The 17,706-nt window shown below is 55.2% G+C and overlaps 1 protein-coding gene across 1 annotated transcript; it reads right to left on the minus strand.

Moving 5' to 3' along the window:
• Window positions 1-866: 866 nt before the first annotated feature.
• Window positions 867-15,686, minus strand: SCNN1B (sodium channel epithelial 1 subunit beta). The gene is made up of 15 exons (XM_053992468.1): window positions 15,632-15,686; window positions 13,274-13,478; window positions 12,498-12,593; window positions 10,912-11,230; window positions 9,413-9,812; window positions 8,646-8,839; window positions 7,333-7,436; window positions 6,747-6,910; window positions 6,213-6,320; window positions 4,408-4,525; window positions 3,809-3,884; window positions 3,565-3,622; window positions 3,050-3,111; window positions 2,600-2,675; window positions 867-2,230 (listed from the first exon to the last, which is right to left on the minus strand). Exons 4-15 carry the CDS (start codon window positions 11,220-11,222, stop codon window positions 1,865-1,867), a joined length of 2,037 nt encoding a protein of 678 aa, XP_053848443.1. The 5' UTR covers window positions 11,223-11,230; window positions 12,498-12,593; window positions 13,274-13,478; window positions 15,632-15,686; the 3' UTR covers window positions 867-1,864.
• Between the last annotated feature and the right edge of the window lie 2,020 nt (window positions 15,687-17,706).

Raw genomic sequence — 17,706 nt, forward strand, 5'->3', positions numbered from 1 at the left:
CAGAGACGGAAACGTTCCTTTCAGGAGACAGGAGAAGTCCAGGACAGCTTGTAGGGGCTGGATTCCTCTGTCTTTACAGATGTTTTTGCTGCCTGTCGTGCACTGTTGGCACTCTGGTGGGTTTAGGGGCTCGCTGAGCTCAGGCTCTGCCTGGGTGGGGTGGTTCTGTACAGAGCAGTGTGTCTGGGGGCTGTTGGTCCTTCCCCCTTCAAATGAGAACCAGCTGGGGGAGAAAGGGCTGGGGCAGAGTGTGGACATGTTAAGGAGGTACTACTCCCTGACTCTGGATTCAGTGAATTTTGAACACAGAATTCTGTTGTGTGGGGCACAGTCAGCTGTGCTGGTGGCACCTCAGCTGTCAGATCGTCCCCCAGTTCCTCTGTCCTGCTGCTGGTGCTCATCAGCAACTGGGCCCAGCATTTCCAGCACTGCCCAGGGGCTGGAGGGACCCTGGGCACGCTCTGCCCCACAGCTCTGCCCCAGAGCAGCCTGTGCTTGGGGAGCTTGCCATGCAGAAGGATCCTGGACCCCCCTCTCTGCAGCCACCCCGCACCGGGCACCATGCCCAGAACATCGTGTTCTGGTTTAACCACAGGATTGTGCTTCCTCTTGAACTTTTGCAGAAGTACTTCAGTAAGGCTGGTCCTGGTGGGTTGTGATGGGTTCCTGGGAAAGCTCCTGGGGTCCAGAGCCAGCTGGGACAGGTGACCTCACTGCCCACTCAGCTCAGCCCCTCAGGGACCAACAGAGGCCCCGGCTGCCCTCATGTCAGGCTGAGCACCCTGTGTTCTCCTTGCAAGCCACTGCCATCAACCTCATGCCAGCACTGGACTACCCCCACTGCCAGCAGGGAAGATAAAGGCAACTTTTAAATCAACTTATTATTATTGCAAGAATGATAATTAAACAGGCTGGTGCTTCCTCCCACCTGAGTCTCAGTGGAGTCGAGTTCCTGGCACACACCAGCAGCTGTGTCCATCTGCACCATGAGTGGTACAAACCCTGGGCAGCAGCACAACAGGGCACCCAGGGGCTCCAGCAGTGAAGGGAGAGCTCAGTTTCCATTGTAGTTGTTTGGGAATGGAAATTCTGCAGACTCAGAGGTCAGAGGTAGCTTTGGTCCCATCCCAAGGCTCTGCTCCATGGTATGGCACAGCCGTGCCACATCTCTGCAGCCAAGAGCGCTGGAGAAGGGGATGGGATGAGACAGTCTTTAAGGTCCCTTCCAACACAAACTCTTCTAGGGTTCTGTGATCTACCAGGCCACGGCCTTGCATCCACTGTCAGGATGTCCTGTCCTCTCCTCTCCCTGCCACCACCCTGCTCTGCTCGCTGGGAATTGCTTCCCACCCACCTGGTGACGAGAAACAGTGACATGATTTTACAGCAATACTGATGTACACAAGCTCTCCACACTGAAGCCAAAGCCTGACTGTGAGGTTTATTGCAGGGTTTATTAGGCAGAGCTTCCTCCCAGAGATCAGTCATAGGACAGGACAGCTTGGGCTTTTACTTTCCTCTGAATTTGGACAGATAGACAGCTGCTCAGCAAGTGCCCAGCCCAGCGGTGGCCGGCAGGAGCTGACAGGACCCTGTGGTCACTCAGTGGCCAGCAGGAGCTGACAGGACCCTGTGGTCACTCGGTGGCTGGCAGGAGCTGCCAGGACCCTGTGGTCACTCGGTGGCCGGCAGGAGCTGACAGGACCCTGTGGTCACTCAGTGGCCAGCAGGAGCTGACAGGACCCTGTGGTCACTCGGTGGCTGGCAGGAGCTGCCAGGACCCTGTGGTCACTCAGTGGCCGGCAGGAGCTGCCAGGACCCTGTGGTCACTCGGTGGCCGGCAGGAGCTGCCAGGACCCTGTGGTCACTCGGTGTCCGTGCCGCTGTCGGGGCCGAGGGTGGCCAGGGGCTGCACGCGCAGGGAGTCGTAGTTGGGCGGGGGCGTGCCGGGCTCGGGGGGCAGCGCCTCGGCCCTGGGCACGGCCCCCACGGCCTCGTGCTGGAAGCCCAGGTTGGTGTGGGCCTCCACCAGCTGCGACACCGTCGGGGGCGCGTCCGGGTACCGCGCCCGCGCCCGCCTCTGCTTCAGGCCTTTGCACCAGCTGATCACGTTGATGATGGTGATCCAGAGCGAGTCGATGATGATCTCCCCAAACTCAATGAGGCACAGCACCGAGCCCCCCATCCAGAACCCAAACTGGCCTCCCAGGCTCGACAGCAGCCAAACGATCTGTGGGAGGAGAGTGGAGCGAGCTGAGGAAGTGGAGCCCCTCAGCTGTGCCCCACCCCGATCCATCCCCCGTGTGCCCTGCTGCTGATGGGGTGATGCCCCTGCACCTGGGACCTGCCTGCTGGGCCCCTCCTGTGCTGTGGGTCCCTCGAGCAGGGCTGGGACGGGGACGGGAGGTGGAGTGGGGGAAGGAATTGAGGGCTGTGAGCCACCAGGCAGAGGTGGCTTCATCCACTTCATTACAGCAGGTGTGCCAAAAAGCAGCCTCGAGGGACGTGACAGACTGGCCCCCAGGGCACTGAGCCCTGCCCGTCCCAGCTGGCCGGCTCCTGTGCCTGCCCTGCCAGGAGGGCTGGGATGGGCACTCACCGTGGTGGCAGCTGACTCCGAGATGGTGCGGTAGTTGTACTCCTGGAAGTAAATGTTCAGCTTGATGATCCCATTCCTGTGAAGAACAAAACCCACCCCGGTGAGGAGCTGGCTGTCAATGTCCTGCACCTCTGCTCCAGCCTGAGCGTGGGACGGAGAGACACCAAGACGTCAGTATGAAGTGACGAACGTTATGACATTGGAGCTCTCCTTAATGCTGGTTTTACTTTACACTGAGTTTGACTGACCCAGTTTGCAGCTCTGGAGAGCAGAGGACATGCATGAAGTGCCTTTTGGATCTGCTTTTCGTGTGCCCCAGCTGAACAGGCTGCAAACCTCGTCCTCCCTGCGCATTCGCACCCGCGTGCGCTGGCCCAGCGCCAAGGCTCGTGTCAGGCTGATGTTAACAGGCTCAGCAGAGGAGATAAAGTGGTTGTTCCTTTCACTCACCTGTCCAGAGTCACATTTGTTGACATATCCCTTTCATAAGACAGAATATGGAAAATCCAGTCCTAGGGAAACAAAATCTGTTCAGAAGGAGTAGAGGCACCCAGTGCTCCCGAAGAGCATGAGCCCTGCGGGTGCTGTGCCCCGTCCCAGGCAGCCCTGGCCCCGTGTGCAGGTGGAGGGGGACGCTGTGGACCTGAGCAGGGCAGCTCTGCCTCAGCAGGGCAGTGGGTGCTCCTTCCCTGTCCTGTGGGGAGCCCCCTGCCCTGTGTGGGCACGGGGTGTGGAAGGTGGGCTCAGCCTTGGGCTGACACGGGCACTGGGACAGAACCCCGGGAGGGAGGAGCTGCTGTGGGGGTCCCTCCTCCTCCTCACGCCCTGGGGCTGCTGCTGGTCTGCGTGTGGAAAACATGGAGTTTAGCAGAGGTGCTTTGGCCTGGACACCAGCTCTGACACAGCCAGCGTCCACGTGCCCGGGAGCCACCGGTGTCTGTTACAGGCCAAGGAGTCAGGGTTACCTCAGAGGCTTCTGATGGCCAGTCCGCCATGGAGATGGTCATTTTGTACTGCGTGTCGCTGGAGCGAAGAGGGAGAGCGTTAGTACGGAGATTTCCCCTCCTCTGAAGTCTCTGGAACTTCAGTTCTCACACAGCAAACCAGCCCCGCAGGGTTCGCTGCCCTTTTAGGAAAGCCAGGACTGATGGGAGTCAAAGTGAAGGATCCCTCCACCTCCACAGATCCAGATCAGGCTCAGGTACTCACTTGCAGGTTTCTTTACAGGAGTCAATGCAGATCTGACGCTGTTTTATGCTGGATCTCAGAGAGGAATAGCAATATGCTGTTTGGTGAAAACAAAATTAAAGTATCTGTTTAGATAAGGACCCAGTTACTGACCTATATCAGTTTCATTTATCAAAATAAATATTAGGTATGACCATTCTGCACAGATTTGCCATCTTCCCTTTCACCTTTCCTTTCCTTGAAAACTTGGGCAAAACACTCAGACAATTTACTAATAAATTAAAAATAAACCGTCAGTGACAGTTCTTAGAGAGCCAGTTTGCCCAGGCTTGGTGTTTTTGGCACAGCCCTGGGCTCTGCCAGCACAGAGCTGTGCTACCCCCAGGGAAGCACTCCATTGCCCCTGCTGGGGACCCAAAATTTTTGGGTGCAGAGGCCTGGAGTGATAACCTGTGTTCTCTCTCTTTGGTGCCCAAGGGCTCCCCCAGCCCACAGCCCAGACAAATCTGGCCCCTTCTCCCCAGCACTGGCCCAGGTGGCCACGTCCCATAGGGAGCAGCCGTGCAGGAGCTGCAGGGACAGCAGCAGAGCTCGGCCCCAGAGCCCCCAGCAGCTCTTACCCCAGCCTGGGTTGTCCTCGTTATTGCAGTAATTCACCCCTTCAGGTAAAGGGAACATGTAGTGCCCACAGCCACAGATCTCCACCATGTGGGTTTGGAAGCAGGAGCGCAGGCAGGCCTGGGGAGGGAAGAGGGGTGCTCAGCCTCGGGCTGGGCCCTCGGGAGCTCCGTGCTGCTGGGCTGGCAGCGGCCCCGAGAGCCCCTCTGCCCCCAGGAATTCCCTCCCTCTTGCACTGAACAGGAGATCTTGGGGCTGCAGGCAGAGAGGGAAGAAGGTGCAGAGGAAGTGGGGGCTGCCAGAGCCTATCCCTGCCCAGAACCTCTTCCAGCCTTGCTGGGCACTGGAGTTTTTAAAGCCACCCATGGGAGCTGGCCCTGGGTGAGACCTCGTGGGAGACAAAAGGAGCTCAGCACCCGCTCCCAGACACACAAGAAACTGCTCATTTCTCCATTATTTTAGAGCTTCACAGAAGTAATAATCAGGCTTCCAAAAGGGAATACAAATGTTCTCTTCCACCACAGACATGGCTGTGCTCTCGAGGCTTTACACAACACTGACAAAGGGCCAGGAATTTCCAAATCCTTCAACATAAAGAGCAGACGTGAATGATCTTTGTGTAGGTGCTGCTCTCCTGGGGAGGATTGTGGCTGCAGCTCCAGCTGCAGCACTGCCATTAGCTTGGTGAAGTGTGAAATTCATCACCTGAGACTGGAGTGGGATTCTGCATGAGGCAGCACAAAGCAATAGCAAAGTCTATGAGAAGATAATTAAATTTAACAGTTGTGGGAAGGACAAGCAGAGAATTTCTGTGTGATAGGAAAGGTCCACAGAGTGCAGAGCAGTCAGGCAGGGATGGAAGAGCCTGGTTTTGCTGAGAGGGCTCTGAAGTGGCGTTACATGGGCACAGCACTCCGTCAGCGTTTGCACTTCTAGGGAATAATGCAATCCTCCCAAGTGTTTGCTTAAACCTTATACAAGCATCTTTAAAAGCTGGGTAAAGTGGTCCAGTTGTTATTATATTATATAAAGGTAGAAATATAAAACCACTGCCAGCCCAGAGCCCTGCTGATCTCCAGGTGCATCTGTGAATCACCCCAAATGCTTTGGGTGTTTCCCTTATTATCACATCGCACCCTCGAGAGCTGCTTCTTTCTCCAGTACAGCCTGTTACAAATTAACCTGTGCTTAGTGTTGGCACTCGAAATTTCTACAGATGCAAGGTTTACTGACACTCAACTTGCTCATCCAATTTTCAGAGTGATGAAGAAGCAAAAGGCTGTTTCCCTTCCTGTACAAACCAGCTGCGTTTTCAGGGTGAAAAATTACTTAACTCCCCCAAAGAGAAAAAAGTTACAGATCGCAGGAGTGTTCAGAGGGAGACTCTCTCTTTGTATTCATCTCCTGTCAGGGGTAAATATCACTTGTGTACACGAAACACGAGCTCCTGAGAAGTGTCACTTTGACATTGTCTCAGCAGAAGTTTCCCAGAGCCTCAGTGACTGTTCCTACAGAACCATGTGGGGCTTAGACCAGATATTAGGAAAAATTTTTCATGGAAAGGGTTGTAAAGCATTTGAGCAGGCTGCCCAGGGCAGTGGTGAAGTCACCATCCCTGGAAGTGCTCAAAAACCATGTGATGTGGCACTTGAGGACATGGTTTATAGTGGTGGTGCTGTGTTGATACTTGGATTTGATGATCTTGAAAGATTTTATGATTCCCCAGTACCCTGCATGACAGACAAAGATTTAACTGCTCTGAGGATTTTTCCTAGAGAGTGTTGTTTGATTTAGAAGGCCGTTTTACCTGAATGGAGTAGGAGGTGTTGTACTGGCTGTAGAGGTTTTTGACCGGGACGTCGGAGCCGTTCACGGTGCAGTCGCTGTAGGGATAACCCATCCGCTCCAGCTCATCCTGGAAAGAAACCCAAACACCAGACTGCTCATCCTGCTCCACAGGTCCCTGTGCCCATTTCCCAGAGGCTCTGTAATTCTGTGCTGCCCACTGGCTTTGCTAAAAATGAAGAGTCAGCGGTGGCAGAGCTGAGGAGGCTGCAGCCCCTGCCCTGGGTGGGTCCAGGCAGGCGAGGCTGTTCAGGGCCCTCTGACACGCTGGAGAAAGAGACAACCACGACCTGAGCCCAGTACTCCGGCCTCAATAAAGCACTTTGCCAGGACAGTTACATAAAATCCTCCATAAAGCGCTCCAGCCCCTGACAGGTGTGTACCTTGCCTCCTTTGGTTTGAGCCAGTTCAGCCAAGACTTAAAGCAAACTTGGTTTTGGTCCCATCAGATAACATTATTCTCAGACAATCTGCTCCCGAGGAATGCCACACATACCACCAGCACTCCAATGGAGGTTTCTGTCCCAGCCATGGCGTAGATGCCCTGATCCTTGAGGAAGGGGAAGCTCTTCTGTTGGTGCAGCATGAGCCTGGCCCCAGCGGCAGAGGACAGGTAGGGAATGTAGTCCTGCTGGCTGATGTCCAGAATCAGCTTCAGCCCTGGGACACCAGACAAAACACTCACAACAGGAATTGTATTGGAAGGTGAGGCTTGGGGAAAGAAGGGAGTCTATTTTCTTCTCCCTGTTCCTTGGGATGAGCCAGGGTCTGGCTGCCATGGCAGCCTGACCTGTGCAGGAACACTTATGGTGGTGAATAGCTGGGAACAGTCAGGTGCTGCCTCAGATATTTCAAATATCCAGAGGATGCCCCTCTGCTACGTGTCTGTAGTCACTTTTTTCTCTGTGGCACATTTTCCTTTTGGGGCTCATTCCCTTCTGGAAAGGCTCTGTCCCCTGTTGCAGTGCTCCAGTGACAGAGGAATCATAAATCTGCCCTGAGTGACAGAAATGGGCTCCAAGAGACAGAGCCCTCACGTCTGCCCCTCCAGCCCCCTCCTCCACCACAGAGTGCTCCCTTACCAAACTCAGCCCCGGGGTTGGAGGAGTTGAGAGCCTCTTCATCCATGCCCCAGTTAAAGATGTAGCAGTTACCATGGTCTGGGTGGTAGATTTGGGTGAAATTCCTGGAAGAATCATACACAGAAAACCGTGACTCTCGGGAGGGCTAAAGGGGTGTGACATGAAGCAGAAGGTGGGCCCAGCTGTGCTCCCATTGCCTCATCTGCTAAACACCTGCAAAGGTGTTCCTATCAGCACAGGGACTACAGCTGATAACACTTCAATCCATCTGGTTTTGAAAAAAAGGCAAGGCAAGGTACAGGTGTGTGCTGGGACATGGCCCTGGGGACAGCGCTCAGTTGGATGGAGAGGGACATTTGTCACACAGGTGAGAGGACACTTGCTCAGTCTGAGCTGTGGTTACAGGTCTGGGCTGGCATTATGGCTCGTGCTTTGATGACAGTTCTTGGTCGCCCTTGCTGCAGAAGGGACAGGGCTCCCCACAGCCTGGGGTGCTGCTGTGTGCTCCCCTGTGGTATTCACATGCCCTCTGAACAGAGAGAGACTTGGCTTCCTCGGGATTTCTCCTGAGAGAAGCTGTGAGAGAAGCAGAGAAAAGAGAATCAAAACAATTCTTATCTTATTCGCTGCTCCTGTTTGTGCCCATGTGGAATGTGTTCTGGAGATTGTGTACCCAAGGTGATTGCTTGATTGGATTCTGGTGGTGGTGTTTTGGATTCATGGACCAGTTGGATCCACGTGTGTGTCGGGACTCTCAGGAGAGACTCACGGGTTTTCTAGTTAGTGATAGTTCTTGTTATTGTAATATAGTGTAATATAGTTATAGTATAATATAGTTTAATAAAGTAATTAATTAGCCTTCTGAAATCATTGGAGTTTAGACATCATTCTTCCCGCATGGGAGATCCCAGCACCAATACTCCCCTTCCTCAGCACTGCAGATGGGAGCTTGGGATTCATAGGAAACAAAGTTGGCTAAAATGCATTTCTCAGAGCCTTGTGCAAAAGGAGGGGGGCTGTACCTGGGGGCCGTGCTGCTGACTCAGCACCTGGTTATCACTGCATAGCCTGGGTGCTGCTGGTCTTGGTACGTCATGAGCAAAACAGCCCATCCAAACCTCTAACTCAACCAGCACTGTTCCAAAAGAACACATTTCAGGATTACCTCCAGAAAACCTCTGGGAAGTGTTGTTAGAGCTGAGAATCAGCAGCAATCTCATTAGTAGCTGATATATACCTTAAAAAGAGAAAGGAACCCGCATGCTGTTCATTCCTGCAGGGACAAAAGGAGCAGGGAGCTCGTGTGCACCTACTTGTAGTTGCAGGGTTCAGCCCCATAGAGACAGGCCAGGATCATGTCCTCTGCCTGGTAGCCCATCCTGATCTTCTCGTGCAGCGGGACCTTGGAGAGGATGGAGGTGGACTGCAGGATGTACCACTCGGTCACCGCCTGCGCCGCGCTGCTGAAGTTGCGGTACGTGCAGTTGTCAGAGCCCTGATGGCTGCACTGGGGACACAGAGCAGGCAGCCCTGAGCCCCCGGGGGCATGGCAGGGCCACGGCGTGACCCCCTCCCTGTGCTCACCCGGATGCCAGCCCTGCCTGCAGCACCAGGCACTGAGAGGTTCAGCCTGAGGGAGCCACAGGCTGCTGCCACACCGAGCTGGCTGTCATTACAGGGTCCTTCCCCAGGGACATTTCCCTGCTGGGCAGGTTATACATCATCCCCAGGGTGACCCCACAAGGGGTGAGGGGTTCCAGGTCCACCTTGTGCCTCTGCACTGCTGACTGCAGCAGGAAAGGGATGGGGCAGCAGCCACAGCCTCTCCCTGGCATTTTGGGTGTCTGGCCCAAGGAAGGGGTGAAGGTGTCTGGGAGCCTGCAGGGACCATCCTGGCTCTGTCCTGAGCTCAGCCTGCAGCAGGGCTGGGTGTGGGCACAGGCAGTCCCCAGACCTGGCACAGCCAGACCAGAGCCCCAGGGCAGAGTGGCCATGGGGAGGACACAGATCTCCCCGCTGCATCCTGGCCGAGGCACCCATCCCTCATCTCTGGCCACTGCCACTGTGGGAGCCCTCTCACCAGCTTCACTGCCAGCTTGTACTTCTTCTCTTCCGGCGTGGTGTTGGTTGGGGCAGGTGCAGCAGTGGTTTGGTTCCCCTCAGTGGTTTCGTTGTCCATGGTTTTGTTGCCCCCAGAGAGCTGGTGGCCCCCAGCAGTGTCACTGCTCACACTGGTTCTGTTGTCCATGGCAGGTTCGCTGCCTGCAGCAGTCTGGTTGGTCTCAAAGATGTCCAGGATGATGGGATTGTCTTTGTCGTGCTCGTCGATGAGGACCAGGGGGATCTGGTTCCAGAGCTCCAGGTCGAGTGGCAGGGACTCGTTCTCGCTGCTGTTGCCTGGCGTGGGCTGCAGGATCCTCTCCAGCGCCGCCTCAATGAGCCTGTCCAGCTCCTTCAGCAGGGGCTTCACCTCCGAGTACCTGCGGGACAGGGAGCTGGGACCAGCCAGTGCCATGGCTGGGGACACGTGGCAGCTCACCTGCCACGCTGCTGGCTTGGACCTTCCTGGGGTCCTCAGCGTGCTGCCTACATTTACTGGGGGACAACGGGAGCCTCCATGCAGAGCACGGGCAGCTCGGACACTGGTGTCCCAGCAGGCAGAAGGGCAGTGGGAGGATAAACAGGGAGTGCTGCAGGGCTGAATACACCAGTGCTGGGCCACATGGGTTCTGGTTCAGTAATTCACTACAGTTTACACAAAACACCTCTAGCAAACGGAGGAAAAACTACCCCTAAGCAATTCCTGTGTTGGCTGAGAGCGTCTTGCCTTGGGCTACACTCTTGTATGGATTTAAAACAACTATAAATTTAAAGCATCTCTAATGAAAATCAGTGACTCCTTTGAAATCACAATTCAGTTCTGTCTCTGTGGTTCCTGGCAGACAGGACTGTGGAACCAGCCCTTAGTGACTGGAGTATGAGCAATGGGAAGAACGCTCGCCGTGAGGAAGGGGAAGGAAGGAAATTGTGGGGAAAGATGGAAAGACTGATTCTGGCTGGGAAAGGTGAGCTGAATTTGGTTCTTTTACGAGCTGAGGAAAGTTTGCAGGGAGGTAAAAACCTTCATTAGATTGACTGATATGGTGCAGAAACTGTGTTAGGAAGAAACTCTTCCCCATGAGGGTAGGGAGGCCCTGGCACAGGGTGCCCAGAGCAGCTGGGGCTGCCCCTGGGTCCCTGGAAGTGTCCCAGGCCAGGCTGGACAGGGCTTGGAGCAGCCTGGGACAGTGGGAGGTGTCCGTGCCCAGGGCAGGGGGTGAGATGAGATGAAGGTCCCTTCCCAACCCAAACTGTTCTGGGATTCTGTGAAGCCCAGGAGAACTTGCAGGCAGATGAACCCTCCTCTGGCCCTGAGCCATTCATCCTCACATTGTTCTTCATTTGGTGTTAGGGCCACCTGGTGACTCCATTGATGCTCCTAACGTGATGTCTCAGACAGGAACCTCACAGTACCTCACACTGGCAATGCTTCTGAGGGGTTAGGGCACACACGGGGAAACTGGGAGAAGAAAAACTTACTTGAAAGGGTTGGCATTGCAAATAGTGACTGCAGGGAACTTCATGGTCTTAAAGCCAATGGAGAGAGACGAGGTGACATTGTAGGAGAGGTAGGTGTTGATGAGGATGCCCCACTGCCAGAACACCAGGGATGCAAAGAGCAACGTTAGGAAGAACCAGATTAATTTCTTCTTTGGCCCCTCCTTGATGATGCGCTTGGGGCCGTGGGTGTTGGTGTTGTCGCAGTACCAGACCAGCAGCTCCTTGTAGGTGTAACCAGGGCCCTTCTGCAGGCGATGCAGCGCCCGCACCAGGTACTTCTTCAGGTTCATGCTGCTGCCTGTGAGCAGGAGAAAACACCCCAAACCAGCTGTGAGGAGGAGCAGGGCTGTGCCACGCCAGGTGCTGTCAGCACAGCAGGAGTGGGACGGTCACTGCCATGGCACGGCCGTGGCTTGTGAGCCAGGAAAAACTCAGATGTTCTGCAGGGTCGTGCCATGGCAGCCACATGGCACCCAGCCTCCTGGGGGGACACAGGAGAGCTCTGGGACTGGCAGTTCCAAAGGTGGGGAATGCTTTTGTCACATTTTGGGTTCTTGCTGGCCCCACCGGAGCTGAGTGACCGGGACCTGCGGGACGTGGCCGTGCCTGGTGGCTCCCGAGCATGGCCAAGGCCCTGCAGTGTGGCAGAGCCTGCCCAGGAGCTGCTCAGGGATTGGGAATGCTGTGTGCACACCGATACAGCTGGAATGCTGTCCCAGCCTCAGCCAACACTAGATGGACCAAGCAGTACACGCAGGAGTGGCTTGGGCAGAGCTCAGGCTCACAGCGTTCAGGGTTCAACCTCACATGGAGCCTGAGACAATTTTTCCTTAAAGTAAGAAGTATTAGAGCACATCCAGCTTTCAGAGGGACAGAAGAAGAGGAACTGGAAGCAGCAGCACCTTTCTCAGGACCAGGAATGCTGTCCAGGGCTGCTGCCTGCTGGAGGAGGGACACCAGATTGGTTCTTTCCACCAAATTCCTTTGTCTGTCAGATATTATCAGTATGGCCCCCCCACTCCCCCGCTCTGGTGAAGGATGCTGCATACTTGGCATTCATTTTGTGAGTAAATAGAACATTTTGTGCTGCTATTTTAAGGTTAGAAACTGTGTTACTAAATCTTAACATCCCGAGGCAAGATTTCAAAAAGAACCTGAGGCAGCCACTCAGAACATTTGTCAGATTTAAGCTGCAGGAGAGCAGAGTTAAAGATTAATGCTGGGACTAGGCCCCATCCTGGGAGGAAGAGTGCTGGAATAATGCAGCAATAGTTCACTAAGGAGCAGCACTCGGCAGGGCAGGAACGAGAGTGACACAGCATTACTTCCAGGTGAGCAAAGAAGGCAGCAAACGTGTGCACGGGCCCTGGGGAGTGAAAGGAGGTGGATTCTTCATACTTTTCAAAAATAAAAAAGGTGATACTGATTCCTTGATCTGCTGGTCAGATCTGCAAGCTCTCCTGAGTAGCACATAGAGAGTTTGGTAACAGTATAAACCCAACAGGTTTTGAAGCCTCGCTCCATGACACAAAGAGAGGTGATGGTTTTCACTGCATGCCTCTTACCTGTGATGTTAGATGTAGGTGATCCCCTGTGGGAGAGGACTTTGGGAAGAACAAATCCCAGCTGCTTCCTCTAAGATCTGAGGGCAGGCTCTACTCCTATAGAAAAAGATTTTGTTCTCCAAGGAACTCGTGTCCTGGGATTTGGGCCCCCTGGACTCCCAACCTCCCCCTCTCATCCTCCACGACCTTGTGCCACTGAGGCTCCTCCTGCCTGGGGGTGGTTAGCTCATGGCAGGAGCACACCTTGCACCAGAGCCTGGCTGGGTTTTGGGCAGATACCAGGAGAGAGGGAGCAGTGGCTGAGCCACGAGGCGCTGCCCGGCCCCGCGGGGTGAGCCCAGCCCAGCCCTGCCCGGGGCACAGCAAGGGCAGCCTTGGCTTTACAGAACCCAGTCCTCAGAGCTCATTGAAACCTGGGCAGCCCAGCGAGGCAGACGAGGAAATTTCTCCTGCCTTTTAAGAACTCCAATAAAAGATTCAGATTAGATTGCAATTTCCAGCCCCTGCCCGGTGTGGGGCAGGATCCTGCCTGGCTGGTGCTGGCCAGCTGCGTGCCCTCGGCTGTCCCTGCTCTCACCAACCACTGGCTCCTGCCACAGGGAGACCCCACTTGTGTGCCAGTCTTTGTGGGTCACTCACCAACCTGCCAGTGCTGGGAGAAACGATTCCTTTTTGTATGGGATAAAAGAAATGGCAAGAAGCAAAAGCTGCATTTGAATATGCCTGGATGACTTTTTTTGCGATGTATATTCTCATTTTAACAGTTTTCTTCTTACCTTTATTTCCAAACAGGTTTCCAAGCAGGCTTCTTCCTCGCTGACAGCTGGAAGCTGCCCGGGTGAGCCCCAAGGCCCTGTTATGGGGGCTCCTCCCTGGCACAGTGCTCAGAGCTCGGGGGCCAGAGCTGCTCGGGGCAGGGTTGGTGCCAGGTTTGGTGCCAGCCTGGAGTGGGTCCAGCTCTGCCCCATCAGCGGGCTGCACCTGAGCACAGAGGTGACAAATGAGGGGTGTAAGGACCCACTCTCCATCCGTGCACTGACAGCTGTGTCCCCTTCCCACAGCCCCTGCAGAGCGAGGAAGAGGAGCAGTGATGGAGCAGGAGCTGAGCAGGGCTGGGGGCACAGAGGTGCCACCCCCTCGACAGACACGCAGCTCTGAACCCTTTGCAGGTGGCTCTGGGCAGGCAGCACTGCTTTACACCTGTGCTCTGCTCCGGGCTGCCCTGGCCACAGCAGGGTCATCTGAACTGGCTGACCCCAGGGCTGTGAGACCTGTGTGTGACCACAGGGTGCCATGGCCCCTCTCCTGGCAGCACGTGCATCCCTGTGATGACCAAAGCCGTCCTAAGAGAAACCTGCTCCTGGTTCCAGTGGGGTTCCTCTGTGCTGTGGACGTGTCCTCCTGTCCCAGCAGCTGAGCCCAGCCCTGCCTCATCCCAGCATCACCCTGGCTGAAACTCCTCCACCTCACAGTGACATCAGACTCCCACATTACGAAATGATCCTGTTGACTCTGTCGAATCTCCTCTGGGGTTTTCCTAGGGCAATTGCCACTTGAAGGAAATAAAGTCATGAGCAAAACTTGGCCCACTGCTGGAAGCTCCAGGGTCAGATATGGGCTGCAAAACCACGCTGACACTACCGGCCAATGACACTGTGATTGCTCAGCACTTTCTCTCCTGGGACACACTAGTCACTCCTCTTTGATGACCAGCTGCTCATCTGCCATCTCCCCTGAACCCTGAGGGAGAAGCCTAGTTTTCCTAAATGAGACATCTATACTCTCTAGTGGTATTTTTGCAAATTAGAGGAATTTCCTTTATGACCTCACAAGTTTACAGGCTGGCAGTTTGAAAAGTGGAGCAGCCACGTGTCAGTGAGCAAGGAAAGCCTGTCTCAAGGTGGGGTCAGAGCTCCCAGCAGATGCTCTGTGCTGCTGGGGCTGTGCAGGGACAGTGGCCAGGGCACTCAGTGCCAGCTCCAGCGCCCACGGCTCCAACCCACGCAGGCGCCTCCGGGCCAGCGGGCAGCACTCAGGAGTATTTACAGTCTGGGAGCTCAGATAGCACTGGCCTGACTGTGCCGTGTGCCAGGCACTCTGCTCCCGCTCCCCTGCCCAGCCCTGAGCTCCCCTCTGCTCTGGGACAGGCTGGGACAGCTGGGGCTGCTCACCTGGAGAGGAGAAGGCTCCAGGCAGAGCTCAGAGCCCCTTGCAGGGCCTGAAGGGGCTCCAGGAGAGCTGCAGAGGGACTGGGGACAAGGCCTGGAGGGACAAGGGCAACAAGGGGGAATAGCTTCCCACTACCAGAGGGCAGGGATGGATGGGATATTGGAAAGAAATCCTTCCCTGGGAGGGTGGGGAGGTCCTGGCACAGGGTGCCCAGGGCTTGGAGCAGCCTGAGGTAGTGGAAGGTGTCCCTGCCCAGGGCAGGGAGTGAAATGAGGTGGACTTGAAGGTCCCTTCCAACTCAAAGCAATCCATGATCCTGTGGTTCCCATGATGTCCCTCTCTCTCTTTCTCTCTCGTGGACAATCACAAGCCGTGCTCCTCACGTGCCAGTCAGGTCACATTGCTGAATTCCCTTTGCTGCTTGGGCAAGGACCGGTGGGAACCCTGGACAGCAAGAGGAGCAAACCCCCACCACCAGCAAGCCCATCCCCTGGGATGCTGCGAGCACACTCTGCCTCACTGGGAGCACCATCCTGGGGGAGATGGCACAATTCCAGTACCAAACCAAACACCAAACTACTCCAGGCAGATGCGGTTTGCTCCCATTCTCTTTTATCAGGGAGATTAAAGGAAACCCCTGTGTAAATAAAGGTTAAATCCGAATTACTACCCCTTGCTGCACGCCGGGAACACCCCAAATCCCTGCCCGGCACGAAAACCTGCCCCGCTGCTGCAAAACCAGGCAGAGGCCGGGTGACCTCAGGTGTGTGGCAGGGTAAAAGACACCACCACCAGTCCCGTCGAGCCGGTCCCTGCGGCCCGAGGCGCTGCCCAGGGATGCCCGAGGGCGCTGAGAGATGCCCGCGGGCATCCCTCGGCAGCGTCTCGGGGCCGAAGGCACCGGCCAGCACCGACCCCGCACAGCCTCTCCCGGCCCCCCCCCCCCGGCCCCCGGTGCCCCGTACCTGCCGCCCGTGCGGCTCCGGCAGCGCTCCCCGCCGAGACCGGCACCGGCGCCGCCGCCTCCCGGCCCGCCCCGGCCCGCCCCGGCGGCACGGCCGGGCCCGCCTCCTGCTGCCGGCAGTCCCTCCCGCCTTGGTCCCGGGCCCTTGGAATGTTACTTCGATTTCCTCCTAGCGCATCCCAAGGAATGGCACCTGATTCTGCTGCTGCCGCTCCCGCCAGGTCAAGATCGCCTAACGCAGCCTGGGATCAGTGACACAAACCTCCCGGAGTTACTTGGCAGGAAGGGACCTTAGGAACATAGAATCCTGGCATGGCTTGGGTTGGAAGGGACCTTAAAGCTCACCCAGTTCCACCCCTGTCCTGGGCAGGGACACCTTCCACCGTCCCAGGCTGCTCCGAGCCCTGTCCAGCCTGGCCTGGGACATTTCCAGGGATCCAGGGGCAGCCACGGCTGCCAGGGCCTGCCCACCCTGCCAGGGAAGGATTTCTTTCCAATATCCCATCCATCCCTGCCCTCTGGCAGTGGGAAGCCATTCCCCCTTGTCCCATCACCTCACTGCTTTACCTTCCCTGGTGCCAGGCTTTTGACATGGGTGAAATAAATGCAGGTGAGGTGCATTAGTGTTTCAAAACAGTTTTATAAGCTGTTTTAGAAAGATCCTAGAATCTTTTTTTCTATTTTAAAATAAGAATAAAATCTTATAACTTTGGCAAAGGCTGCCTAGGACAGTAGTGGAATCACCAGCCCTGGAGGGATTTAAAAGCCATGAGTATGTGGCACTTGGGGACAAGGGCTAATGGTGGCCTTGGCAGTGCTGGGGAAATGGTTGGACTCAATGATCTTAGAGGGCTTTTCCAACCAGAATGATTCTTTGGTTCTGTGTTAATTTATTTTTTTTCCATAAAAAGCCTCCCTTCACAGCTGTTTGCTCCCCTGCCTGCTGCTGGGCACACTCCTGGCAGGAGTTGAACACCCCGAGCCTGTCAAATGTGGACTAGACAAGATACTGATTTTCAAACAGAAGGGGCAGAGCTCTGCCTCAGTGGCACCAGTGGACTGATCTGGACCTTGACATCTCTTTCCAGGTGAAATGAGCGCTGTTTCTGTAAAATGACAGAATGAACTAAACATGGAAGCAGCTCTTCTGTTTGCTTCAGGGCTGGGAGGCAGCAGCTCAGATGGGGCCGGGGCCCTCCCAGCCCAGCTGTCAGTGATTTTCAGGGTGATTAGCATGTGCTTTGTGATTTCATGACTTAATCTCAATATTATGTGTCTTGCACGCTGACTCCTGTTGATCCCATAATTAATCCCTCAGGGGGGCTGGAGAGACGTGCCCTCCCATTTTCTGTGTTCTCCTAGCCCAGGGCCAGCCCAGTGTGTGCCATGGGCTGGGATCCCTCAGCCCAGCACCGCTGTACAAACACATTTGTGGGTAAAATCTTGAGCATCTCGAGCGAAGTGGGAGACGTCAGCTCCTCACAACAGAACAGGAACATGTACAAACCTCCATGGAACCATAAATCACTGCTGAGGGCAGAGCATTGTACAGGGGAGCGATTGCCTCTTGCTAGGAGAGGTAATGGCAGATTCTCGTTCAATCAGGACTTGGTCAGACTTTCCCAAATGTCCCCGTGTTCTGTTATTTGGGAACAAAAGGGATTTTTATTTTTAACTGGCACAAGTGTACCTCATGCCATTATGTCAGGAGCGGAATGCGGGATTGTGTTTGAGAAGTATCTCCAAGGGAAGCTGGAATGAACAGGTTTGATGGACCAGGACCTGCCGGGCTCCTCTGTCCTGTCACAGTAATTGCCCTGCTATGGCCACGGCTCTCCCAGAGAACAATGTCTGTTACCAGCTCTGGCAGCCCTGGCACTGGAAGTGGAGCGGGTGGCCTTTGTTCCAGGGCTCGGAACATCAGCTGCGCAGCCAGCAAAGCCAAATGACCTTGAGCTGGCTTGACTTTCCATCATCTCTCAATTGTTTATGAGGAAGTTTATTTCATAAGCAAAAACCTCCTGCCGAAAATACAGCTGAAACGCCACAGGAAGCTCCCCTGCATCCCAGGCATTG

The sequence above is a fragment of the Vidua macroura genome, chromosome 16 (genome assembly GCF_024509145.1).
Source record: "Vidua macroura isolate BioBank_ID:100142 chromosome 16, ASM2450914v1, whole genome shotgun sequence".
NCBI classification, from domain to species: domain Eukaryota; kingdom Metazoa; phylum Chordata; class Aves; order Passeriformes; family Viduidae; genus Vidua; species Vidua macroura.